Source organism: Fukomys damarensis, unplaced genomic scaffold (assembly GCF_012274545.1).
Source record: "Fukomys damarensis isolate Sample0158 unplaced genomic scaffold, DMR_v1.0_HiC HiC_scaffold_24, whole genome shotgun sequence".
Classification (NCBI taxonomy): domain Eukaryota; kingdom Metazoa; phylum Chordata; class Mammalia; order Rodentia; family Bathyergidae; genus Fukomys; species Fukomys damarensis.
In genome coordinates this window covers 1,964,212-1,991,369 of record NW_022900936.1, presented here as the reverse complement: position 1 = coordinate 1,991,369, position 27,158 = coordinate 1,964,212, and the positions used below count along the sequence as shown (strand labels likewise).

The window sequence follows — 27,158 nt, the reverse complement described above, 5'->3', positions numbered from 1 at the left end:
TTTGAGACTGGGTCTCACTATGTAGTTGAGACTGACCTGGAACTCACTATGTAGCCCAGGCTGGTCTCAAACTCACAGCGATCCTCCTGCCTCAGCCTCCCGAATGCTGGAATTACAGGTGTGCACCACCACGCCTGGCTTAATCTTAATTTTTAATACGAATCTGGCTGAAAGTAGCCAGCAGTAACTAAGCCAACTCAGCCACAGTCTAAACACTGCAGTGCTTTGAAATTTCCACAAACAGGTCAATCAGTCCATTAAACTCAGCTTCCCACAAAGTGGTAGGGCATGGGCAAAATGTATAAAATATATACAGTGGTACCTTGGTTCAAACTTAATTTGTTCTACAATTTTGGAAAAGGTGGCCATGTTTGTGTTTATGTGAGAAAGATGACCATGGTTACGTTTGTCACATAATGCAGTTTGCAAACAAAAAATTCTGCCAAATACTTGTGAACCAAATTGTTTGCAAACAACAGTGTTTGTGAACCAAGGTACCATTGTACTCTAGTCCAATTCCCAACAAAGTCCTCTGTCTAAGCCGAAACCTTATGAGCCTGGCCTTTACTGTCCATGCTCCTATTAGTATTCTGGTCTTCTGAGCTCCAACAGAATCACCCATCACTGCTTATGGTATTCTAGAGCTTCTCTAACCAGCATCTCCAAACTTTCCCAAACTCCAACAAACCAGCCCAAAGGCTTCTGAACCACTTGATCGGGTATAGTCACAGAGTCACAACCCCGATCCTTCAGAATTAATTCTCTGTATTAGTCAGCTTTCCTGTTGCTGGGACCAAATACCTGATATCCACAACTTAAAGGAGAAAACAGTTTATTTGGATCATGATTTCAGGAAATTCAGTCCACAGTTCAAGGCAGGAGCATCATGGCAGAGGGGCAGAGGAATGCTGCTCTCCTCATGGTGGCTGGGCAGCAGAGCTGGGGGACAGCCCCAGAGAGATGCCAAGGACCAGATATAATGCCCAAGGTCACACCTCCATAACACACACAGAAGAAGTATATGTTATTAATCCTCTAGGCAGCACTGAAGCCAAAAAAATGGATAGAGCAGTTGTTACATACCCAGCTTTCCTTCACAGGCTCCCTCTCCCCTTCACACCACAGTTCCAAAGCCCTTCTCAACACTATCTAATGCTTCTCTTCTTTCTATCTCGGCCCAATGGGCCTCTTGCAACAGGTCAGCCTCAGCCTCTCAAGGGCTCCCCACCAGCTGCAGGACAAAAGGCAACCATCACACTCTGCCTGCCAGTGCCTCACACCTTGGCCTGCCCAACCTGCCCTGGGAATCCATCAGCCCTGCCTAAACGTACACCCACTGTGATCTCTGGCTAAATTTACTTCGGCAGCTCTCCTCACCTACTCCCTCAATGAAGTGCAGTCTCCACGGGGGCAGGGATGCTTCTCTGAAATGTCTTCCTCAGCTTATTCTCATGCACCCCTCTGGTAGCACTTTGCACATACACGCACCATTCTCCTCTCTTGCACAGGAAAGCAGGTCTGCCAGTGTGGCCAAACATGAAGCGGCCTCCTGGAAGCAAACTGATAGTGCTCGATGAAACTTCCAAAGGGGAAGGTCTTTCACTGGCAACACCACTGGACTAAACTTCCTCATGAGATGCACGGATAAGGATGCACAGCGGTGACAGCAAGGCTTCCGTGTCGAAGGTTCAAGACAGGAGGACTCAACTGCTGCCTAACTCTACTTTAGAAGGCCACAGACTAAAAAGGGACCCTGAGGGAACTGTGCTGGAGGTACTGACACGGACAGCGCAGAGCTAGCCACTAGGCCTTGTGCCAAGCTGCCCCTCACATGTATAATCTCGCTGGGTCCTCACCACCCAAAGGACAGCTGACACTGGCCTCCCTTGAGGATAAGGAAGACAGAGCTGAAAGGGCAGAGTAAGCAGCTCACAGTCCCTGGGTACAAACAACAGAGCAGGGTCTGAATGCCAATGATGTGGTCCAGAGCTCACCTCCTTGCCTACGCGTGTGCTCAACTGTCCTCCTGAGCCTGAGGCTCACATAAGAGCCCAACAATCAGACAGGACTGAGTAGTCTGTGCAGAGAAGAAGCTCCTCTGTCAAAGCTCTCATTTAATGCTGATCACACACAGGGCAAAGAGGACCAAAGGGACCGCAGAGGCCCCAGCACAAGTGACCCACTGCGTGTGGCCCTGGGCACAGGGAACAGGCCATGAGCTGTGGGAAGGAAAGAGACTGCAGAAGTGGACCACGGACAGTGTGATCTCCCCTGGATCCTGGCAAGCAACTTTGTTCAGCTGGAAAGTGCAGAACAGTACCTCACCATGACTCAAGCAGGGGACAGCCTCTGCTCAAGGAAAGGTCAAGACAACAGTGACAGAAGGGATAAGAAGCCGCAAACGCAAAGCAGAAACAGGCCCAGGGCAGCAGCGGACACCATGTGATCGAAGTAAGCCCAGACACTCTGGGGGAAGCGTGTGACTTCCACTTCTTTCTTTGTTCACAAGCAGGGATGGCTTTCTGCTTGAGAATGCCGGAGACATCACAGAATGCAAGGAGGAGCTTGGCAGGCTGTGGGAGGAGGGCGCTGCTGTGGGCAGTGAATCAGCAGGAATACCCACCCCACACCCCACACACACATGCACAGCCTGCAAACCCCAAGACCTAGCACTTGGTGCACAAAACTGTGTAGCTGGGCCCCAGCGCTTTGGAGTAAGGCCCTGGCTTAGCCTGGAGCAAACACCTGGACTCTCAGGCACATCCCAGCACACCCCGTATTTTCTCAGGACAAAGTCTCTAGCTCAGTGAAAGCTCCAGGCTCCTGACCTTGAAGCCCTATTATGTATGGCAGCCTTGAAGCCCCATCCCAAGGATCAGCAGCTAGAGCGGGCTCTCTGCCTGAAGGAATCTTGTTTCCAGGTGAAAAACTGTCTTCCTCATCTGCCCAATTACAGATTTCTAAGGCAAGAAAATTAATTTGATAAAAATTCTTAAATTCCCGATTTTGTGCCTCAGCTATGCTAGACTCAAAATAAGAATTGCTCCTTTAGAGAGAAACTAAAATAATCTCACTTCACTTAGATTTAAAAAAACACATACACTTTACATCTTTTAACATGTTTGTGATGGGACTGCAATTTGTATATCTTGCTGCCTGGCAGCCGAACCACAGACAGAACATCATGACTCTCCCATCGGGAGGCTTTATTAATTTTACTAGAAAAAAGACCAATGAGAGTTATAGATCCATCTGTACCACCCGGTAAAGCCAACTGATGGGACAGTCATGCATGTACCACTGGTGATTCAGCCACCAGGAACACGTCAAAAAATATTTCAAACTATCAAGCCAGCTATTTAGTACTCCAGGGTACATAAAAATAGGTTGCTATACTATAAATTACTACCCTACCAATGTTTTAACTAAAGAACCAATTGCTCTACAGGCTTTTATAAGGGGCTTTGGTGTGGACCAGGCCAGGGCCTGGACAGCCTGCTCCTGAGCCCAGGGTTTGGGAGCCGTCCAGCCCACTCAGGAGGTCTACCTGGACAGCAGGGTGGACGGGCGTACGTCCTCTGAACTATACGGAACATCTTGTGTGCACCCATGTGAGGCTTTCTGGGGAAAGAAGCCACTGAAACCCTTTCCTCACTAAGACGTTCATGATTCTATGGACAGTAAATGAGTTCAGTAGATTTTTAAAATTGTTATTAAATAGTTTCCTTAAGCTTCCAAGGCTGGCCTCTCGCCTCAGCCTCCCAAGCAGCTGGGATTACTGGCATGTACCACCACAACTGGTCAGGCAAACAATGTTTAAAGGCAACAAGTTCACTACAGATAAACGACTCAGCACCTCACTCTCGCTCACTGGCTTCTTCCACATTTGTGTCTACACCTGCCAGTGCCGTCCACACTGCTGCCTGTGCCCATGCACACGTCAGCTATCGGAGAAGCTGCCCTGAAACAGTACCCTCGTCCACAACAACTTGGCAGTGTCCTTCGCTGCCAGCCTACAGCAGGAAAGGGCCTCCCTCGGTAAGCCAGGGTCACCTTTAAAGCCCCACAACAAAACCGGTCTACCAGGGCCCTGAGCCTGTCTGGCTCCGAACAGTCACTCGATGGGAGAAGTCGCGGAGCACACAGCACACTCGGGAGCAGCCTCTCCCTGCCCAGTTGGGCTGCGGCTGGGGCCGACTCACCTCCAGGAGCCGGAGCTCCTGCACGCAGCTGTGCAGCAGCTCCAGGGCGCGCTGTGCCACCTCCCAGGGCCGCTGCAGAAACAGGAGCAGGGTGCACTGGCGTGAGAACAGGTAGCTGCGTAGGTCCAGCAGCGTGGCCTCCCGCCTCTGCATCAGCTCCCGCTTTTCCATGTCTATGGGCTTGCGGAGCACCAGGCCGTTCCAGCTCTTCACCGGCTGGCAGAAGAAAGTCAGCCAGTTGGCACCATCTAAATAAACACACAGGAAGGGTGCTGGCACAGACCGTCTGCTGCGACTCCTGCTCAGGCCCCAGGCCCCTCCTCTGCCCGTGGCCGGCCCGACAGCACGCCCGGCACAGGGGCAGCTCCTGCAATGACACCACACAGGGCAGGAGTTGACACGGACCCAGGGGCAGCGCACACTGCCCCACCATGCCAAGGAGGCACCGAGGGGAGACACAGCTGTGCAGGACCCAGGCCCAGGTGAGCTGCAGGGCTAGGGACACTGCAGGATCCACATCAGGGGCTGAGGCAGCTCCAGCCCACAGCGGGGGTGGTAAGCACCTGCCCACATGAGCTTCCATACCATCCCTCCTCGTTTCCCAACTCCACCAGACCACAGCCCGAGGGCAGCTCCAGAGGACAGGAGCGAGAGGGGACATCTGCTTATCAAAACCGCAGCAAGGGTGCTCATTTGAGCACACAGCTTGGAGACCCAAATATGACCTGAGCCAAGCACAAACAGCACACGTCTAATCCCAGCACTCGGGAGGCTGACGCAGGAAGATTGTGAGTTCGAGGCCAGACCGGGCAACTTCGTGAGACTCTCTCAAAATAAAAGAAAGTGAGCCTGGACCACTGGGGTGCAGTTAGTGCTCCCAGGACCACAAAAGAATGTACATGACTTAAAGAGTCTACACTAACGAATCATTCAGTCTTTATGGAACTAACTGTTACAGCTGTCTCTCCCAGTTCAAAAGAAAGGTGCCACAGCCAGCTGGCTCCTGCTGCTGTGGGAAGTTCCAAGGCCAGTATGTGGACATCGCAGACTGTACAGTGTCCTGGCTGTACAGTGTCCCACGCGCCTCACCTGCTCAGGTACATGTGGGCCAGGCCCCACTTCTGGGCACTCGCACCCTATGCCCCGTGCCATGTGCACAGGCCACTTCGGCTGCCCTGTGACCCTCCTGCCTCAGCCTCCAGAGTGGCTGGGATCGCAGGTGTGAGCCACCCCATGGGGCTGCCCCCACTGAATCCACACCCTGGCTCACATCCTCCTCTACAGCCCACCCACCCCCAAGGGACAGCGCAGTACTTACCCCCAGCCCCAAAGTTGACGACGTACTGAGAGAACAGGGCATCCAGCTCGTCGTACTGCACCAGGGCGTCCTCGAACTGCTGCAGCATCTCGAAGACGAAGGCGAGCTCCTCCTGTTCACCCAGAGAACACAGCTCAGCTCCCCAGAGCCAGCAAGGCCATGGGGTTCGAGAGTGCGGCTCTGGCGTGAGGCAGTGGAGATAGGCCCGGAAAGAAGCAGGAGACCCAGCTGACGCTGACAGCTGCTGCAGCCCCGCACAGTGGCCATGTCGCACCCTGGACCTGCCCCGCCAGCCCACGCGCACTGCCACTGTTTCTCTGTCTGCTTGCTTGTCTCCGCTCAAGACCTCAGGCTCACCCTGGGCCTGGGCCTCACACTCGCCATTCCCTTTGGGACCCTACCAGGCACAGCCCTGACACAGCTGTGCCGGACCAGGGAATACAGAACTCGGCCCGACCTTGCCAGGATGCCCAGCAGACACGTGAGAACGCAGCCACGCTGGCTCCAGGCTCCTGCCCTGCTCTACTCAGTCTCCCCCAGCTCTGTTGCAACTGCTCAGCCCCCTCACAGCTGAACCCCAAGTACTCTCTAGGAAGCCAGGTCCTCCAGACCTCCAGGCTGCCTCCTATCCGCCCTGCATCCCCTCCGACTGCACTCACTCAGCCACCACCGAGGCTCCTCCACTCCTTCCCCCACCGCCCTCCCCCTGGCCTGCAACACCTCTTTCCTCTTTCCCCAGGCCACTGCCGTCCCACCAGGCACGCCTCACTCGGCACCTGAGTCAGCGCGGCTCTCCGACACCTCACCCGGCACGCCGCACCAGCCATGCCTGCAGCCTGTCATTGTCCACTCAGGAGGACCTAGAGGTTACAGGCATCACCTGCAGCCCACGACTCCCAGCACACACAGATGCTCAATGTCTGCTGAACGAGGTAGTCATGGGTGACTTTTTCCTAATGCACTAAAGCCTGCATAGCACACGTGCATGCAGCCTCCACACGGAATGTGCTCCTATCTCATGTGAGAGCCGACAGCGCAAGACTCTGAAGGCCTGGGTGGTGCTCACTGGCAGGGATCCATACCCGACACCCACACTGCCAGCTACAGCAGGGCTCTCAGGGCCACCGCCTTACCTGGACAGGAGTCCCGGGCACAAAGTCCTGCCTGTGTGCAGAGGTCAGTGGGCTGTGAGTGGCAGATGTTGACCACCAAGTATGCCCAGAGGAGCGGGGAAGAACTGGCCAGGACTCCCAGCCCACTCCTTCCCGCTGCCACTGCCCAGCTGTCCCTAACACAGTGGGGCATCCTGACCTCGCCTTTCATTTTCTTGTGAGAACAAGCATTCCAATAGGTTCAGTTTTTCAACTGTGATGAAATACATGTAACAAAGTTGACCACTGTCAAGTTTTGAAATGTCCCGTTCAGGAGTGTTAAGTACATCCATTGCTGGGAAACCTTTCTCCTTTCCACACCAAAGCCCGGTCTCCAGGAGATGAGTGCCCCAGTCCTTCCCAGCCCCGGCTCCTCTTCTACTGGGTCATGTGGGAACCTGGTCCACAGGAACCACGGAGTCTGTCCTGTCACCACACACAATGTCCTCAGGGCCCATCCATGGCATAATGCTGGTCACAGTGCTTCCCTTCCCTTTTCATTCTGAATTAATTTAGACTTAAGAGAATGGGGTCCAAAAATATTCCAGGATTTCCATCTAGCCCCTGCTCAGCTTCCTAGAACGTTCACATCTCACGTAACTGTGTACTATGATCAGAAGCAGAAATGAACACAGCGCACCACTGCTCCTTAAACAGTCCTTACTGGAACTTGGTGAGTTTCCACCAACTGCTGCTTTCTTCCCCACGACTCACACGGATCCAGTTGCTGTCCCAACCTCCTGCCATCTGTGACGGTTTCCTTGACTTTCCCTTCCTCCAGGACCACGGCAGCTTTGGGGTGCTGGTGCTGGTTTTCTAGCGGCCTTCGTGTAGGCTCCCTTGGTGCTTTCCTGCGTGATTTTCAGACCTGTCTCTCTATGGGCCTTGACAAGCCAGGTCTCCCACAACGTTCACAGCCATCCCAGGGGCAGAGCTGGGGGACCACAGGGTGCCACCCCAGACTTGTGCCCACGACTCTGGCACCTGTCAGTACCCTGCCTCCTTGCTCTTCATGTGCCCTTACCTGAGGGAACTTTGTGTTTCTTCCCTGCATCTGCAAAGCTCCATGGGAGATGAACTTCTCCACTGGCCTTTTGAAAACAACTGCTTGTTCCCATCACACAGAAGCAGGGGTGGCAGCTTTAGTCCCTGAGCAACAACCCCTCTGTCCTTATGCATCTGGCCCCATCCCTCAGCAGACTCCCCAGGGTGGGGCTTATGTCCTCAGATGCCAGTCTCTGTGACCCCCCTCATTCCCCGCCCCACATGATCTTCCCTGGCCCTGTCACCAACCGTCCTTCCAAGGAGCTCCGATCCCTGTTAGCAGAGGATGGAGTTTAGGAACCGAAGCCCAGAACTAAGCACACCCTCCCTTCCAGACCTGTGGAGGACCAACCCTGTGCACACGCCCACACTCCTGTCCATTCTGAACCCATCCCTCCACGTGCACACTGATACCTCTCCCAGCCCTGTACCCTGGATTCCCTTAGCCCTGCCTTTCTGTCTGTAATTCCAGTAGACCAAGCCTGACGGTTTGAAAAGCGAAGAGATGGGACAATCAGAAAGGTTTACCACACAACAATCACAGCAAATTATTAACACGTTCCAATACTCCTGCGTGTACCAAATAATCCAAGTATTCCTGAGAGAGCCTCAGAAGAAATCAAAATTTCTAATCAGAATGGTTCTTTTGTTTATTCAAAGTGCATTATTTCTTCAGAAATTAATACACAGCTGCTACCTGGGTATAAAATTGTGCCTTCTTCATCAAGAGATAAAAAATAAGGACAAGGGACCCTGAGAGCATCACTCCTATCTCTCTCAGTATTCAGAGGAGTCCATGCCCCCAGATGACCATCTCCCATTCCTCTGTTCATTTAAGACTTTCATCTTGGAAGGTAAAAAGCTCATTAAAACTATATTTTTTTCCTCTCAATTCCTGGGATTGAACTCAGGACCTTGTGCTTGCGAGGCCGGCGCAGTGCCACCGAGCTAACTCCCTTGCCCCCTAAAGTTACATTTTTTAAAAGCCTTAACATTTTGGTAAATTACAGTGAAGAATTAGCTTAACATAATCTACTGGAACCCAGGTCATGGCACAAAACCATGGAGCATGTGTCCTCGGAAGCCACTGTTCAGCCCACGGCCCCAGGCTGTGAACAAACACCTGCGTCCTGGGCTCAGCCCTCTCAGCCGAACTCACGGCAGACAGCACCCAGAGGTATCCACTGCCCTCTGGGGCTTCATCAGCTGCAGGAGGAAAGGCCTGCCCTGGCTACTGCACACTGTCCTCGAAACTGGGCCGTGAGAATGCCCCGAGAGAGCTGCCTTCTCAGAAAGCACAGAGGTGCAGCCAGCCAAGTACCTGGACCATGAAGTAGTCACAGAAGCTCCAGCCTGGCTCCGTCCTCTTCTCCCTCAAGGTACGCATGTCGTCCTCAAACTTGCCTAGGTTTTTGGTAAAAGACATAAGAAGCAACGTCCTGAGTTTGGTCAGGAAGGCATTCCAGGATTCCTGAGTTCGGGAAGAGTCCTTCAAAGGGTCGGACAGCACGACACACCTGCAAAGACAGAAAGACCTGTCTGAAGCTACCCAGCCAGATGAAAGGCAGAGCTCAACCTGGCTCTGCAGGACTGGTCCAAGCTTGGATGTGGCTTCAACTCTTGCTGCAGCCGGGCTGCCCCCGCCTTTTGCCTTCCCACATCATTGGGCACACACACCTGCTCACTCTGGGACCATGCCGCTGCCCAGAGGGCCCTGGAGGACCCCATCTCCCTCCCAATAGATCTGCTGTTTTGCCAGGCAGCTACCAAATGTGCGGTCCAAAGCCTCTCAGACAGGCTTCACCACACAGTATAAAGGCACCAAGTCATCACATTACAAGAAAGCTCCCAGTGATTGGAGCTGTATTTGTCTACTAGATGGAAATGGTGCCTTTCTTCAGCCTTGCAAATAGTAATGGAGAAGGAAAAGGAATAAATCTGAACTAGTTTGAAATCTTGATACTATGAGCTTCCACACCTGTCCCTAGTGATATTTTACCTGCACTACCAAGAGATAAGAAAATGAGTTCTATGTTCACCCCAGCACACCCTCTAGGAGAGCTGCCTACATCCAAGCAATCATATCTCCACAGGCAAAAAGCGACACAGCCTGTAATTCTGGCACTCAGGAGGCTGAGGCAGAAGGTTCCCGAGTTCAAGGCCAGCTTAAACTACACAGTGAGACCTTGTCTAAAAAAAAAAAAAAAAAAAAAAAAAAAAAAAAAAAAAAAAAAAAAAAAAAAAAAAGTGACACAGTCCACAGTCCACTGTGACAGTCATCAGACCCGAGAAGAAAACTGAAAACCAGCCACACAGTCACTCTACTCAGATACAGGTTCTTCCCTGGCAGGCAGGGCGCCTGAGGATAGAAGGGACACACACTCTCCGAGCTGGTGCTTGACCTCAGCAGTGCGGCTGGCTGGGGTCAGCAAAGAGGGAGAAAGCAGGACAGGAGGAAAGCCAGCCCCTGGGTCGGCACACAGGCACTCCTACCTACAGCAGCCCCAGCACACAGCAAATCTAGGGAACCCATTCCGTGCCAGCACTGCAGGGCACCTCAGGGTCAGGCTTCAGAGGCAGGCCACCATGTGGTCTCCCCGGGTCACTGGCCCAGGTCCTCTCCAGCCAGCCACACCCTTGGGGGACAGGGCCCAGCCTCTCCACAGGTCCAGAAGTCAGAGACCTGCCATCAGCCCCACAGCAACCAAAGGAGGTAAAAGAAATGTGCACTTACCTGTCGCTCTGCTTATTACAGAAGTCATTTCTTATTTTGTCCACTATGGAAGTTCGGGGAAGGATGTTGGTTTTGTTTTTCTTCTTGGCATCATTTTCAACTACCACTATTAACCAGTCCACAGAGCTGTGCGCTTTCAAAACATTCTGCCACTTGGTGAGGTCATCTTTTACTGTAGCCTTGTACACCTCTGTGTCCTAAAAATAAAGAAGTCACTGTGAGTGATTCCTCAGCGCTCTGCAGATCACACCACACAATGTGTGCGATGTCAGTCGGTGGCCACAGCAGGCAGCTCACCCCAGAGCAGCACGGGGGCTCTGGGCGCTGGGAAGGTCTCCAAGGCAGCACCGTCCGTGTGGCAGCCTCAGCTACTTCCACACTGCAGCTCACACCGCCACTCCAGCCAGAGCCCTCATTCAGTCCCCAGCGCTGGCCTGCTGGAGAAAGTGCCACTGTGCACTAGAGCAAGGGGCCACTCAGGTCTCCGGTGAGGACTGGGAGCAGGTGCTATTAACTGTAACTTTACTGTTCTCCTCTTTTCTTTTTTGGTGCTGGGAATCAAACCCAGGGCCTTTTGCCTACTGGGCAAGCACTGCACTGCTGAGCTACATTTTCAGCCCTGTAACTAATTATCCCTATGCACTATAAATCCACTCTGCAGACTCTAACGCCAATTATATTTAGAAAACCTAAAGCCAAGATACTTCACTCACTTAAACGCGAGCATCTTTCCCTCTTCCCTGGTTCCCCCTTGGTGTCCACCCCACACACTAGATTTCCAGTCCCTGAACAACGCTCACGCCGCGTGTGCCGATGTGACCATCCCCCAAGTGGGTGAAACCTTACACTACCCAGTCCCTCTTTTGACTTAAATCACTTCAAAGTTCCAAAAGGCAGTGCATACATTTTTTTAACCCAATTTTTAAAACTATATATCCTGGTTAAACTAGAAACAGGCCCCAAAAGCTCTTAGTTGCACCTGGAGAGGAACACCATCTTGCCAAACTCAGGGTTCTAATTCGCACAGGAAGCTATCCATTGGCGGCACAGCTTCTCTAGGAAGGTAGGTTTAGGGTTCCGTTTAGGTTTCACAAAGCTAGTGTGCCATGGGGTCTCAAGAGCCCCCAAAGCACAAGCACCTGAAGCAAAACCAGGGGCCCGGGAGGTGAGTCTGGCTGCAGGCCCTCCACATCCTCACAGCCACGCAGGGTGGGGGCAGGATGAAGACACCCACGGCCAGGCACGGCCAGTGTGCAGGGATCTGCAGAGGCCAGAGGGAGAACAGACTCCCAAACAGCTCTCAGGAATACCAGCCCACAGGAAGCAGACGCAGAGACGTCACCGGAGCAACACGGGACCCTTCAGAAGACTCAGCTGAGCCAGCAAGGTGAATGGCACTCAGTAACAGAATGTAAGCAGAGAGGGCAACAACCAGGACAGGAACTAAGGAGCAGGGCCCCATGTGCAGCGGAGCAAGGGGCAGGCACACAGCAGGCCTCCAGGTTCAGAGTTCAGCCACACCAAGGAGGTGCCAGCTCCAGGGGGCAACGGGGGGGGCACACAGAATAAGCTATGGGACCTCAGGTGATGTGATGAAGGAATGCGGGGATGTCCTGGGGGCCAGAGACTCAGCAGGACAAAGAGGGTGTCCCTGTCAGAGGCAGGATGGGGGACTGTGCTGTTCCAGAGCAGGGCAGCCAAGGGCAGGACAGGGCCCACCATGGGGGGGCAGGCCGCAGAGGCTGGAGAAAACTGACTCCCAAGGGCTGTGCCAATGCAGACAGGAGAACACTGGAGGTGACGTGCAGGGCTGGGCGGCAGATGGACCATGTGTGCACACGTGTGTGCATGCAGACAGCGACATATGGAAATGAGCATCAGTGCAAATGTGCACACATGCACACTTTCCAATTGTGCCCCCAGCTCTCCCCCACTACTCTCTCCCCCAACAGCGGACCTGAGGGTTGAGACATGGAGAGGACAGGATGGCCTTTCAGGACAGGAAGGACGTTTCAAAAGGTCACAGAAGCCAAGCTAGGACAACCTGAGTATCAAAATAAGAACACTGCAGTGAGAACTAGGAACCCAAGCTTACACAGGGCCAACCAGGAAGCGCTTCCAGCCACGGGGAGTACAAAGCCTAGATGCAACCACCACCTGGCACAACTAAGGAAGACCCAGAAACAAAACCATGAACTAAGCATTTTCAGTGCCCTGGACCTAGGCAGTGGGGCAGCTGCCCAGCAAGATGGGACAAGCAGGGTCTCCAAGTGCCTCAGCCAGGGTCATGAATGTCCGGGGCCTTGGCACAGTTAGGGGAGGAGAGGTGAAAGACAGCAGGCCCCATGTCGAGACCCAGAGCAGAGGGACAGGGCTCCCGTGCGGACTAGGGACTGCAGTGGCCCCATGTTCCCAGGGACTCAGAAGCAAGCACACGTGAGAACCATACCGGGTGGCAGAAAGCCATGAGATACAGCACAAGGCACACATACAGGATGGGACCAGGGCTTAGAGAGAACGCAGGACAGTCCTGCTGTGCAGTGGAGTGGTTACTCCTGCACTCATCCCTGCTCCTGATCTACCATGTCAAAAAAGCTGCAACTATCCCAGCATTATGGGAGGCTGTCAAGTTCAGCCCGAGCAATTCAGCAAGATCTTGTTTTAAAATAAAAGGGGCTGGGATATAGCTAAGGCCCTGGGTTCAATTCCCAATATGGCAACAACAAAAAAAGCTACAACCAGAAGAACCAAACTTACTGACTTCAACGTGAGCAAGCTCAGAAAAACTGAGGAATACAGCACTGAAGATAAAATTCACAGTCCTGCCATCTAATAAAAAATGGCAAGCAAGCAAGGAAATAACATACAATTCATAACAAGTAGAAAAATCAAGCCAGGCATGCAATCCCAGCCCTAGCACTCAGAAAGGCTGAGGCAGGAGGATCATAAGTTCGAGCCCAGACTGGAAAACTTGATGAGACTGTCTCAAAATAAAAAACAAAAAGCACTGGGGAGGTAGCTCAGTGCGAAGGCCCTGGGTTTAAACAGTCACTGCAAGGTAGCAAGCATATCGTACAAGCTAGAGGCAGAGGACTGCAGTGAAACAGAGGAAGCAAAGGACTCATGTGGCACTCCTAGGGATTAAAACTACAACACCTAAAATGAAAAACAGACTAGGTAAAGCAAGAGCCATCTAGACAATGCAAAACAAAAGACCAGTCAACATTAAAACAAGCACCAGGAGTCATCCAAATGTAACAGAGAGGAAACCTGAGACAAGAGAGAGCTGCGGGACTGCAGTCAGTCCACCCCATCAGTCTCCGCCTCTGGACCTGAAAGAAGGACACAGGAAAACCTAGCTGAAGAAATGATGAAAAAAAAAACTTTCCAAATTTGATCTGAATTTTACTCCAACAAGCTCCGAAGCCCCAAGCACAAGAAAAATTAAGAAATGTATTCCAAATCAAAATCAAACTGTTAAAAACCAATGATAAAGGAAAGAAAATCTTAAACCCAAAGAAGAAAAGACATTTCCATACAAAGTAACAAAGACAACATTTTTTTCAGGCAAAACAATGAAAACCAAAGCCAGGAGAGCAACATCTTTAAAGTTCTGGGGAGAAAAAACTGTCAAACTAAAATGCCCTACTTGTGAAAATATTCTTCATAAATGAAGGCAAAAGCTGAGAGAACTGGCCACCGACGGACCTGCGATACAAACCCCTAAACCCACACCAATTCCGGCGCAGGCGGGAGAGCAAAGAGCAGGCAGGGGAGACAGCAGCGCCACTCCCGCTCTTCAGCTAGGCCTGAAGCAGCTGCAGCAACCAATGCACAGTGGGGTCCTCGGAGCAGGGCGACAGGAGGCCCCGGCAGAGCCCACACCCACACCGGAGAAGCAGACTTTCCACCCTGAGGCCCCGGCTGTGGAACAGAGCACTGCTCGGTCCTCAACACCATCAGCTTACTGCAGACACCTTTATGTAAGCAGAAATCAAGACTTTTTGCAAGGCTCCCTACTAGAATGTCATTTTAAGGTCAAAAGGAAAATCTCATTCATAATGGTCATAAAAACTAAACCAAAGAACTTAACCTAGTATATCTATGTAAAAAAAAAAAACTAAACCAAAGAACCAAAAAGGCAAGATTTCTAAAGGCCATAAAAAAGGCATCAAAAATGGAGATCACACCATTCCAAGAGTTAAGAGTCACAACTGCTAAAATTCCTCTGCAATGAACCAAATCTAAGCACCTTTTCACCTCCTTCACGGCCGCTCCGCTATCTGCTGGTACACAGCCAGACTCCTACGCTGCAGTGGCTTCTCGTACTCCCTTAGCTTGGGGACCTACAGCCAGGGCACAGCAGACAGGCGGTCTCTGCACCCACGGTGGCAGCACCATACTTGCAGGCTGGAGGGAGAACATTTGAGGCAGACTCTGGCAGGAGCTGGGTAGGCTGCCCTTGGGGTGTCCGGCTGCTTGGGGTGCAAGCAGAGTCTAAGAGGACCCAGCAGAAGGCATGGTACTGCCTGTTCTGACCGAGCTTGAAAGTCACTGCGAGCCAGAGGCGCCCCCAGGTGCAGGTGGAGGGAACACAGACCTGGCCTTCAACAGAGAAAGTCACCACGCAGAGAAGAGCAGGGGGACCAGACATATGGGTCCCAGCCAGGGTCAGGAAACACAATTCACACGACCTCGGAGAAGACAGGGACTATCCAGAGGTTTGCTCTGGAGGAACAGATATCCACACATATAATACAAATGTAATAACTGAAAGTCTGATTTGGGCCAGAAATAGACAATGATCAAGAGAACTGAGCACACTGCATGCAGATCCTGTACTGCAGATGCAGGATGCTGATTTTAAATAAAGATAACATTTCTGATAAGGGGGGGAACCAGTCTGAAGGCTATGAAACGGTGCTGAGCTAACGCACTGCCACTTGGACAGGAAAGTTAGACCTTCTACACCCTCAACCTCACAGCTCCTCCCCAGAGAAAAGCAACTTGACACTACCAGATCAGATATCACAGGTAATACAATCATTACAAGAATACATAAAAGACAAACTAGTCACTATCTTCATCAGACAAGTCATAACATCTAAAAACCACATTTGTAAATGACAGATGTCGGTTCATTCAAATTTGGCTAGTTAAGAAAGTCTGTATGCCAGGTGGCTGCAGCTACACCGCTATGGAGAAGCTGGAGAAACAGAACCACCACCAACAAAAGACTCTGCACACAGGCCAGTGGGCAAGAGCTAACCTGCACGGTAACGCAGCCAGAAAGACCCTGCGAATACCTGCGCTCACACCACAGCCTAAACACGGAGTAAATCATTCTCAAACATACGAGGCAAAGACGAGGCCAGTCACTTATTAGGTCACAGAAAACACAAGATACAAAGAGCAGAAGTGCCGTAACCAAGCTTTCTGACCACAACGCAAGAAAATTTGAAATTTTTATTGAAAATGTTAAAAAAAAACAAAACTTTCTGGAAACCAACTGGGTAGAAGGAGAAATACAAACAGCAAATAGAGAATTTGTGAAAAATAATGATAAAACCCTGGGACATATTCAAAGTAACAGAGGAAAATTCATGACTTTAAAAGGCCTGTTAAAACTTAAAAAACAAAAACTAAACACAGAAAGTGCAAAGCAAGCCATGGACAACAAAAATAAAGTAATTTAAAAAATGAAAACAAAATAATGAAGTAGAAAACAAGCTAACAGTAAGTCAGACTAATGAAAAATCCCACCTCTTTGAAAAAAATCAATAAGCTACCACTAGTTTAGTGAAGGAAAAAAAAAAAAGAAAGAACAGATACACAAAATAAGGAATAATCACAGGGAAATTTAGGTCACATTCTCAAAGTCAAAAAAGACCACATTTCAATGAAAATAAATTTTAGAGTTTAACTGAAATGCATAATTTCTCCTAAAAATACAGGGTATTAAAATTAACAAGTGGCTGTAACCAACCAATTTTCAGAAAGCTGTTGCAGAATTATCCTACAAGAAAGTGCCTGGCCAGCTGGTTTCACAGAATTGTAGCAGACCTGAAAGGCCACACATCTATCAGGAAACAGAAACTGCTTCAGAGACAGAAAGTGAAAAGGTCCTCTTATGCGTCAAGTTCAACACCAATACCTGAACCTCCTGAAGACAGCACAGATGCAGGAAATCCTAACATGACCAGACTCCAATATGCCATTAAGAAAACAAGACTGACCAGGTAGGACTTCCAGCAGGAACACAGGCCTGGTTCTGTGTAAGAGAACACAACTCAGCGTATCACCAGACATGAGGGGGAAATTGCATAATTATCTCTCTGAAAACTCCTTTGATAAAGCTCTCCTCATATTCCTAGGAAACACTCTCTAGCAAATGGAAAAGGACGGACACTTCCTCCCCATGAGCACACACCTCAGTCCAACAGCCAGCATTCTGCAGCCCTCCTAGCAAGGCCAGCAACAAGCAGAGACATCCACCACCTCCCCTACTGTCTGGCGGTGTCTTAGACCACAAAAGACAATTCCAGCTATCAGAACTGGTAAAGAAGAAGCTCACCACAGGAGTGATACCTGTAATCCCAGCGCTTGGGGAGGTCGAGGCAGGAGGACTTCAAGTTCAAGTCCTTAAGTTTAGTGAGACCCTGTCTCAAATTCAAAAGAGGAGGGAGGCAGAGATGTCGTTCAGTGGCAGCGTGCCCCTAGGTTTGAAGCCTAGTATCACAAGAAAAAGGAAGGAAGGTAGAAAAGAAGGCAGGGAGGAAAGGAGGGAGGCAGGGAGGGGAAGCAACATCCTCTCTTTGCAGAGGATATGACAGGGTATCTGCAAAACCCTACACTTTGGAGCTTAGAGAATCAATAATAAAACTAATTCACACAATCAAAGTATTCAGCAAGGTTAATATGAAAATAAATCAATAGTCTTTGCATATATAAATATAATTAGAAGATACAATGGAACAAAAGCTCCTTTCCAATAGCAGCAACAAAGTAACATAAATTAAAAAGAAATGTTTACATGTATGGAAATATCAGCTACTCTCATTTGTACAATTAACATTTGTTAATAACTAGTAAAAAAATAAGTCATGATAGAGAAAAACAGGAAAAACGATAAAAAGGAAGGAAGGAAGGAAGGGAGGGAAGAAGGGCAGAAACCCTAAGGGAAGACCCCTGTCATGGGCTGGGCATCTCAACCCCACCAGCAGCAGGCTCTGCACTCAATGCCCACAGGCCAGCAGAACACAGGCGCGCCGAGGGGGACTCGCCAAGCCCACGCCAGTACCCTCTCCAGAAGTGCACACTGTGCTCAGCCTGCGCTGCCCTCACATTCGTTTTCAGCCCCTCGTGTGGTGCATTTGCATCCCATATGACTACCTGTGTCCATACTGCTGGGCGCAGACACAAACGCGGAAAAGAGGAGCAAAAGCGAGCCCACGGAGGCTGCTACAACCGCAGGCGTCAGTGCCAACTCAGCATCTGCACCTCGCATCTCTTCTTAGCTCTAAGGAGGCCAGGGAGCAGCCGCGCTCTGACAGCAAAAGCTCGCCACTGCCAGAGGGTCAGTGCCAGAGACACAGCTGATTCCAACATGAGGGCAGCGGCCCAAGGACCCAGAGGAGCCTGCTGGGCCAGAGTCAGAATGCACCCATGGCATTAGGGGCCAGCAGCAGGGACCCTCGGGGACCTGACCCGGGGCAGCTTAGGCATCAGGGCAAGGGGTGGACACGGCTCCTTCTCAGGGAGAGGAGAAACAAAGACTGGTCCAGGGAAAAGAATTACCACCGTGGGATGGGGACGGGGTCCTCAGGGGAAACAGGAAGCTGCCATGGGGAAACAGCTCCTTGAGCAAGCACTTGAATGATTTGGGTGCAGGGTCATGGAGAGAAGATTCGGAGCAGCAGGCCCGGGGCTGCAGGTACAAGTTGGAAGGTGGGAGGCCTCCCAGGCCACATTGTGTGCACACAGGACACGGTTTACCCTAAACATTGCTTCCCTTTGGAAATTTTCATATGCCCCAGGCAGAGGGGCCACTGTGACCACCCTCAGGAAAAACTGAATGCAGTCTAAGGAGTTTGCCCGGCAGGCAGTGCCTTGTGCTGCTGCCCACTCACCGCCCATCCCACACAACTCCTCCAGAAAAAGGCACAGGGCGAATGCAAGAGGAGCCGGATGGACACAGGGCTCGTGAACCCAAACGGTCTCCATAGCCTCAGATTTAGCCGAATGTCCCCATAGGCAGCGCATACCCACTAAACACACACTGGAGGCTGGATTAGTTTGGTTTCGTTATGCCGGGGCCTGAGCTCGGGCCTTCACACTGAGTGAGAGGCTGCCCTCTGAGACAGCGTGTCCCTCAGTTACCAAGCTGCCCACACAGGGCTCTAACTGCTGACCCTCCAGCCACCCGCATGCCAGACTGCAGGCAAGTGTCTCTGCACCAGGCCAAATCCTAAGGCCCGTGTCTGCAGCACACAGTGATGACAATCCTCTGGGCAGTGACCACATACCCAGTGAACACATCTCAATTCCCTGTGTTAATTAGTGAGAACAGAAAGAATTCTGAGTTCAGGAACACACAGCTGCAGAGCACATGGGAGGCTGCAGCCTAGCAGCCCCGAGGTCCTGGACGAGGAAACACAGACACAGTCCACACAGCCAAGAAGGAGAAAGAAGGGCACCGAGGACAGCCCGGGCTGGAATGGGAGGAGATTCACTGTGAAAACAGAACTGAAAGTAAGGGCTCGACAGAGTTCAGACTGTACGGGTCCTAAGACTGGGAATTGGGGTCCCTGTGGGTGCCGCGCACTGGACGGGAGCAGAAACACACTTGGACAACGTCATGGGCTGGGAGTGAGGACAAGAGCACCCCAGAGAGAGCACAGCCCAAAGCCAGCCTGAAACCCAGCCTGCACACACGACACGCAGCCCTACCCCAGCACGGTCCCCGGAACGAGTACTCACACAGCACTCCGTCCAGTAGATGTGAAGGAAGGGGAAGGTGAGCAGAGCTTTGTTTCCTTCTTTGGGCAGCAGCTCCTCTTTGAACTGAACAAAGTTTGACTCGAGGTGGATCATCTTGGGGGCCCGGCCATAGGACCTACAGACAGTGTAAGAGTCAGGAGACCACAGCCTGATGGTGTCCGGCAGAGAAGGGGAGTAACAATAAATACTCAATATGAGAGTCCGAAGCATACATATTCAGCACACGTTACAACTCCAAGTGTGAATTATCTGCCTGCCACGGTCCATGTCCAGCCTAACCGGGGCCACAGACTCACCTCTCAAACAGGAAGCGAGTGTCCCCAGTCAAAAGTGCAGTCTTAAGTTACTCAAGCCTTCAATAACACTAAGGCTCTTAGGACAACCTGTACTAGCCAAGAAGCAGTATTACTTGGTGAAAAAGAACAGGTTGTTGTCTGTAGCCCTCAAATAGGTTACAAAGCCCACCCTAAGCCACATCCGGCTCACCAAGGCCAAGGGAGGAGGCAGCGCTGTTCCCTGTGTGTCTACAGTACTGACCTAGCCACAAGCAATCTTCCCCACCTTTTCCTTCCCAACCCCCCAGCTGTCTTTTCAACATCTATGGTGGGATTTTAGTCCAATCTAAGGCTGCTCTTTGTGCAGTGAGTTAAGACCAATCACATTTACCACAACTATCTGTATGCTTGAACTTATATATTTTCTTATAGAATTTATTTAGTATGAAAACAACGATGGGAAAGGAGAAATCAATAAGAAGTGCTATGCATTTCAGAAAACCAGTGGTTTCTTCCCAGATCTAAATTTCTGGGCACACAGAGGGTCCCTGGCTAGGGGTCTGAACGCCCACTAAGAGCGTGTGGCTGAAGAGACATCACTGTTACATCCTTACTTGTTACACCAGACAAACTCAGGGATTTTCTCTTTGCAAGCTCTTATTTTTTCCTGTCACTTGTGAGACATAAGTTTTCTCTTTTCACCCTTTTGACCTGCTGGCTTGAAAGCTTAACCATCTATTTCTATTTTGTTATTGATTAAATTTTTACTTTAAATACCCTGCAAGCTATAAACTATGTCTTATCTAAGGTTAATCTTGAGTTTTTCACATAAAGACTAAAGTTAAGCCAGGTGTGATGATGCACACCTGTAATCCCAGCACTCTGGGAGGCCGAGGCAGGAGGATCTCAAGTTCAAGCTTGCCCTGGGCAATTTAGTAATTTAGCAAAACTCTGTCTCCAAAATAAAAAGTAAAAAATGGGTATTGGGGATGTAATTCAGCATGTCCCTAGTATGCGCCCACCCCCAAAGACTGAAGCTGACACTGTCTGCAGACGTACTCTTTATAGTTATGGGCAGTGGTACGCTTGTGATCTCAGGAGTCTGAAGACACTGCCCTCTACCACAGCACCAGCCCCACAGCCAGGGGCAGCCTGCCCTGAGGCTCAGGAGGAGCTGTGACCGCTCCCTCCCCTCACCAAGGGGCCACTGCTGAGGAATTCTGGTCAGAGGGACTGTCCCTCAGCACATGGGTGCCACGCGGCTGGACTGTGCACCTGGCTCTTCCCCCGTCCCTGCCCTCCTGGCCCGGTGTGTGACTTCTCTTCATCTAAGTGTCACCCAGCAGGCTCCTTGGCACTTGGCCCCCACCAGGAACCTCTGGGTCTGTAAGTTTCGGCCAGCCCCGACCACCTCTGTGCAGTGGGCTTCAGCCTGCATCCTCAGCTTCTGGCTCCTGTCTCCAGCTCTGCTCTTAGCAGCCACCTCCAAGCCCCAAACCCAGACTCCCAACCCAACGTGCTCATCTGCTCTTAGCCATACAGCTGTTTGGTTGCATTTTCCTTCATTTCTAAGACTTAATCAATTAATTTTCACTTTTTATCAAAGTCGTAAGTACCCACTGTAAAGCACCACATGGCACTAGGAGGCTTCTGGCCCACTGTGCACACACACCCCCCCAGACGACCTGCTCGGCCTCCCTGTCTCCAAGGGCTGCCCGAAACACCAGCTCTCCCGCTCCCACTTCAGGACACAACGCTTCACAAGGTGCTGGCAGGGTCGGCTCCTTTTGCAAGCTCTGTGGGAGGTTTCTTACCCCTGTCCAACCAGGCCTGTGGCTGAATCCCTCCAACTCTGCCACCATCTCCCCTGTGTGTCTATCTTCTCCCTGCATGTCTCTTCTAAGGACACTATTGGGTTTGGGGGTCTCCTTTAATCTGCAACACTCACCGTGAGCACATTCCCTTAACAACAAGGCAACTACCAAAATGGGTCCCATTTCAAGGTTTTAGGAGAATGTATCTCTCCCCCGTATCATCTTCTGCGGTACAGAACACGGCAGCTCTCCCTGGGGCTGCCAGCTGTCCTGAAATGAGGAGTTCTCTCGCATGGGCACACGGGTCTGGCTGCAGACTTACTGGACCAAGCTGTCCCTGGTCGGAGCTTAGATTTGCTGGGCTCGGCATGGTCCTCCTTCCTGCCTCCTCCAGGGCTCGGACCCTTGGGTCTGGAGCTTCTGTGACCACAGGAGGCCCCTCCAGTCCGCTGGACAGGTGGGCAAAAGCTTCCAGCCCACTGCACAGACAGGGTGGGACTCTCACTAACTGCACACACCGTCCACACCTGGGCCAACCCCCTTCTTAGCCCGGTCCCATCCCTGCCCTCCAGGCCTTGCATGTCGCTGTGTCAAGGACTTGCCTCTGCTCATGAAATCTAGCTTAAAGTTCAACTTTCTTGGTGCTTCTCCCCCAATGTCTCCACCTGTCCTCCTCCCAACACCGCATCTCAATTCTCAACTGCTGTCTTCTCTCCCCACTCTGTCTGCCATGGTCTGAACATGTCCGGAGCTCAGGATGGAAACTTAACCCCCAAAGGGGCAAGACGGGTGGCATGTGCAGGTGTGGGCCCGGCCCCAGCCCACAATGTCTTCCTCTGTGGACTGCACGGGAGAAGGTCCTCGCTGGGCAATATCCCTCAGCCTCGGATTTCCTAGCCTCTGCCACCACGAACCGCATGAATTTTTGTTGATGAAAACACCCAGTCTACGGCACCCCTCTACAGCAGTACAGCACCGGCCAGGGCACTGTCCAAGCGCATCCGTGCTGGTTAACCCTTTACTGTCACTCCATGGGCTTCAGCAAGCGCGGGGATTCATGTACATCTCAGGTCTCCGCAGTTTCTCCACTCGTCTCTTCCCCCTCTTCTCGTTTCTGAACAGACATCTTTCCAAATGTTGAACAATGCCTACTTATTTAAACCCTTTACAGATGACTGCACTTCTTCAGGTATCAAGCTCTTCCATCAGCTGGATTGTGCTCTCCCTGACAGCACTGGGCCTCGCTGCACATGGACCAATGTCTCTCGCGAAGCATTCTCTCACTCTGTCCTCCTTATAGGAAACAGGAATGACGAAGCGCACACCTTGTGAGATGCTGTAATCAGGCAAAGAAATTAGACTGCCTTCACCAGACGCCACACTAACCCTCCACGTCAGAACAGAACAAGCGATCGAAGGAAGGGTACAGAATCAAAACTCCCGGACGTGAGTGACAACAGGAGCCTGTGCACACTCTGGTTAAAACCTGACCATACGGACAAGTCAAAATACAAACATCTTCTACACAGAACATCTCGCTCCAGGCACCTTCGTCGTCTCCTCTGGCCAGACGACTGTGCCGCACACACAGGGGAGGCACAGGGCTGGCCGGCTGCTCTTCCATTGCCTCCTGATCCCTAAGGAGCATCTTTCTGCACTGGGACCCGGGTGGTGAGCAAGCTGGTGCACACAGCCTGCCTCTTCAGCTTGCAAGTCTCCTCTGCCAACTGCCCAGGCCTTAAGACACTGTGACTTACCCAGAAGAACCAGAAGTCTTTCCTGCAAAAGTGGGTCTTTATCGCAAAAAAAGTGTCATCCATGCATCCATGTCTCATAAGAACAACATCCTGAGCTGGAGGTGCAGCTCAGTGCTAGGCACTTGTCTAGTATACGTACGGCCCCAAGTTCAAGCCCCAGCACCAAAGCGACACAAAGAAAATCCTCCTGTACTCTAGAGTAAGAGCCACGGGCTGTGTAAAGGCACTCCAGTCTTCAAAACACACTTTTTTGGGGGTAAGGAGGTTCTGAGACAAGGTCTCACTGTGTAGTTTAGACTGGCCTTGAACTGACTATGTAGCCCAGGCTGGCCTAGAAATCTCGGTGAACCTCCTGACTCAGCCTGCCAAGTCCTTGGATTACAGGTGTACACCAACATGCCTGGCTCAGAATATACTTTAGAACATGGCCTTTAACTTGTATTGTGTCACTTGCTCCCCTGAATGCCTAAAACCTGAAGAGGGAGAAACAGCCAAACATTAGATCCCATACCTTCTCCATTCCATCGGTTCTCTCGGAAGCTGCTGAGAAAGTGTCGGATAAATAGAGGTAAATAAATTCTGATCTCCAGCACCTACAATGCAAACACAGAAATCCCATTATGGCATTTTTAGGCACATATAGGCAAACATGCTTCAAAGTTTATAAAAACTGATATTCTTACTTTTATATCAGTAAAATGACATCACAAAACAAGACTGTTTGTTCCCTTACATGATCAGTCTCCAAACAAACCAGCACTTGACAGTGCAGCAGAAGGCAGCCCTCCCAACACACCATGCTGTGGCCACAGCATCCCCAGGAAGAGGAGGAGGAGGAGGAGGAGGAAGAGCAGGAGGAGGGCCTAAAGGGAAATGACCTGCTCAAGCCTGGGCTGGGACAAGATGGTCCTCCTCTGCTATTCAGGCACTGCTTTCTCAAACTGCAGCTCCGCCAGAAAATGCCATGTGGGAAAAGCAGCCTGGAGAGGTAAACGTGAACCCCTCCCTGACACACACTCATGTTCACACAATGCCAGCAGGAGCTGGGGAGCCCCACATCCCCCATGGGCAGATGGTGACAAGCAGCACCAGGCGTCCATTACTCTGGGAGGAAACCACCAACAGGACCAAACCCACAGCCAGGAAAGCAAAGTGGGAGAAGAGAGTGCGCCACGCGGCAGAAGCAGGCCCAAACCAGCGCTCTGCCATCGCCCCATTCAGCCGTTCCGTCCTAGCCTGAAAGGAGGCAAAGGTCCACTCTGTCCCACAGCGACAGTACAGACAAGTCCACAGCACCCTTTAATACAGATGACGGGTTGTCACACTCAGAGATTCCTCTTTGAGCAAAACTATTTTCCTAATTATTTTTATATGGATCTCAAACAAGTCTTTGGGAATCAATGCAGACCATTACCATGATTGCTTCTTCTGCTATAATGAAACTAGAAGGGAAAAAATCCTCCCGGAAATCACTGGTGATGTCAAGTGACTGCAGAGAGAAATGACATTTCTGGGCACATGGGAGGTGGGGCCTGGGGTGGCACTGGGAGCCTGAGAGCCAGTCCCTGTCTACTCCATCACAGACCAGCTGACTGCCCTTGGGGGGGCAGAGTGGCAGGGAGCTGGGGTGCAGTGAAGATAGGTCAGTACATGGACGTAACTGCCAACAAGGCCTGGTGAGGAGAGGGTGAGAGGGCTATGAATCCTACATTTTTGTTAAAAAAAAAAAAAAATTTTAGGGCTGGAGATTTAGCTCGGTGGTTCCACTGCCTGCCTCGCAAGCGCAAGGACCTGAGTTCGAACCCTGATACCAAAAAAACAAAAAAAGCTTTCATCTTTACAGAAAGAACAATTTTTAGAACTTATCACTTTCTACCTTGTTCATTTATTTGGTTGTTGTCTTAGAAATCAATAAAGCAAGAAAATCTTCAGGATTGGGGTGGCTCACTGGTAGAGCTAATATTCCTGAGGTCCTGGGTTCAATCCCCAGCGTGGAAAAAGAAACAAACAACAAAAAAACTTTAGTTTCAAGTATCTGATCTTTGCCAATTTCTATTGCTTCATTAAACTGATTCAAGATTAACATGTAAAAATCAACATTCATCACTAAACGGAAACTAAACCAACCATATGGACACTTTCTCATCTTCCAGTGGGTTTTACACATACAACCATACATACATTTTTCCTGTGCAGCCTCACAGTTGTGCACAAGACTAACAGTGGAGAAGGAAATGCCTCTGTGTAATACCCTCCCAGGCTGAGCTCCCTCAGGAAGCTCTGTCGGACAGGAAGGCCTGTCTATGTGCAGATTAGAAAGGAACAACTTTTCTTACACTCTATTATGGACAACTGGGTAGCTTGTGTCTTCATTTAAAAGGCTGAAGGTCAACCAGCACATCTGCCAAGGAAGATGTCAGCTGACCGAGCTGGGAATTAACCAGTGAGCTTTAACCTCAGTTTCTGTCGGGCCCAAACTGTGCTCCCCCACACTCACGTGGAAGTCCTGACCCCCCACCTTATAATGTAATTGGGGTAAAGATAAGACCTTTGAAGTTGATAGGTAAGTTAAAACGGGTCCTGAGAGGGGCCCTAAGCCGGCCTGACGGGTGTTTTGACAATGACAGAGGGGGACGAGAAGCTGCAAGGAAGCTCCAAGGAAGAGCCCGGCGCACTGACATTCTGATCTCAGACACACAGGTTGCAAAGCTGAGCGAGGACAGGTTTCTGCTGAGCTCCCAGGTGGTGGCATCTTATGAGCTCCCCAGTGACTTGACTAGCGAACCAGAATGTAAAGAAACACTGCCCTGATTTCCCAGCACACACAGCTATTATTACTCTCAAACGTTCCTATCAAGTACTACGAAAACAAAGGGTGCTCTTAAAATGGGTATTGGCTCCAGTGCATGGACAGGAAAGAGCTCAAAAGAACTCCATCTCAGCTCCCAGGACAGCCACTCAGTTACAGTGGTACTTAGCTCACGAACTTCATTCTTCCCAGGACTCTGGTCACAAAACGAATGAGACAAGAACTGAATCAAATTCAATGGTTAGGTTCAATGTTGACCGTATGGGGAAATTTAATTTGGTTCTCATCCCTTCCAGTTTGACTGTGGAGAGAACTGAGTTAGGGAACTGAGGCAGCCCCGTATGGGCCTGAACAATGCCTGCCTGCAGGTGTGACCTACCTCTGTGGCTAAAGCAACCTCCCCAGGGCAGGTACAGGGGCCTGAGGCACCCAGACGCTCTCGAGACACTGCTAAAACACAGAGGAGTGAAGGCAGACCACAGCACACAGCCTCAACAGGCTACTGAATAGGCTAGCCCAGACCATTTATTTCCACCACTAAAATTTCCTTTCTTGGTGAGGGAGCAGAGACCTATCAAGGTAGTTTAAATAATAATTTATAACAAATCTCTCCCCATGTGCACCTCCATCTATGCTACCAGTTCTTGCAGCCAACAAGGCCATCTCGGAGACAAGAGCACACGGCCAGGCCGAGGGAGTGTACCACCCACACAGGTAGCTGTGGGGGTTGGGACACCTTGCCTGGCACGCCCCACTAACAGGCAGGCACACAAGCCCCTGAGTGTGACAGGGCAGCAAGGAAGTACCAGGAGGCAGCTGGGCTCTGCCATGTAGGGCACCCAGCCTTGGAAACCCCAGGCAGAGGCAGGTCCTGGGTTTGACCCCATGACCACTCAGCTTTCTCATTACTAGGTCAGTGCGATTGTACTTCCTGTTTTGGCAGCCAGAGGAAACGGATTTGCCTGCTTCCTGAGGTACTATGCATTCTAGGAGGCTGCTGTGAGCTCAGACTCAGGCCCTAATCGTATCATCTAAAACTCTATGTTCAAAGCAG

The 27,158-nt window shown here is 50.9% G+C and overlaps 1 protein-coding gene across 2 annotated transcripts in view; it reads right to left on the bottom strand.

Annotated features, from left to right (window-relative positions):
• Positions 1-23,888, bottom strand: part of Trappc10 (trafficking protein particle complex 10) — a 48,797-nt gene extending 24,909 nt beyond the window's left edge. The window contains exons 1-6 of one of the 2 annotated variants that reach the window (XM_010636456.1): positions 23,807-23,888; positions 19,429-19,564; positions 10,450-10,646; positions 9,037-9,232; positions 5,521-5,632; positions 4,203-4,450 (exon numbers count right to left, since the gene is read on the bottom strand). In XM_010636456.1, coding sequence (XP_010634758.1) covers positions 4,203-4,450; positions 5,521-5,632; positions 9,037-9,232; positions 10,450-10,646; positions 19,429-19,564; positions 23,807-23,820 — 903 coding nt within the window. In that variant the 5' untranslated portion in view covers positions 23,821-23,888. The remainder of the gene's footprint in view (positions 1-4,202; positions 4,451-5,520; positions 5,633-9,036; positions 9,233-10,449; positions 10,647-19,428; positions 19,565-23,806) is intronic. The other variant, XM_010636454.2, reaches the window with a different exon arrangement.
• Positions 23,889-27,158: the final 3,270 nt, after the last annotated feature.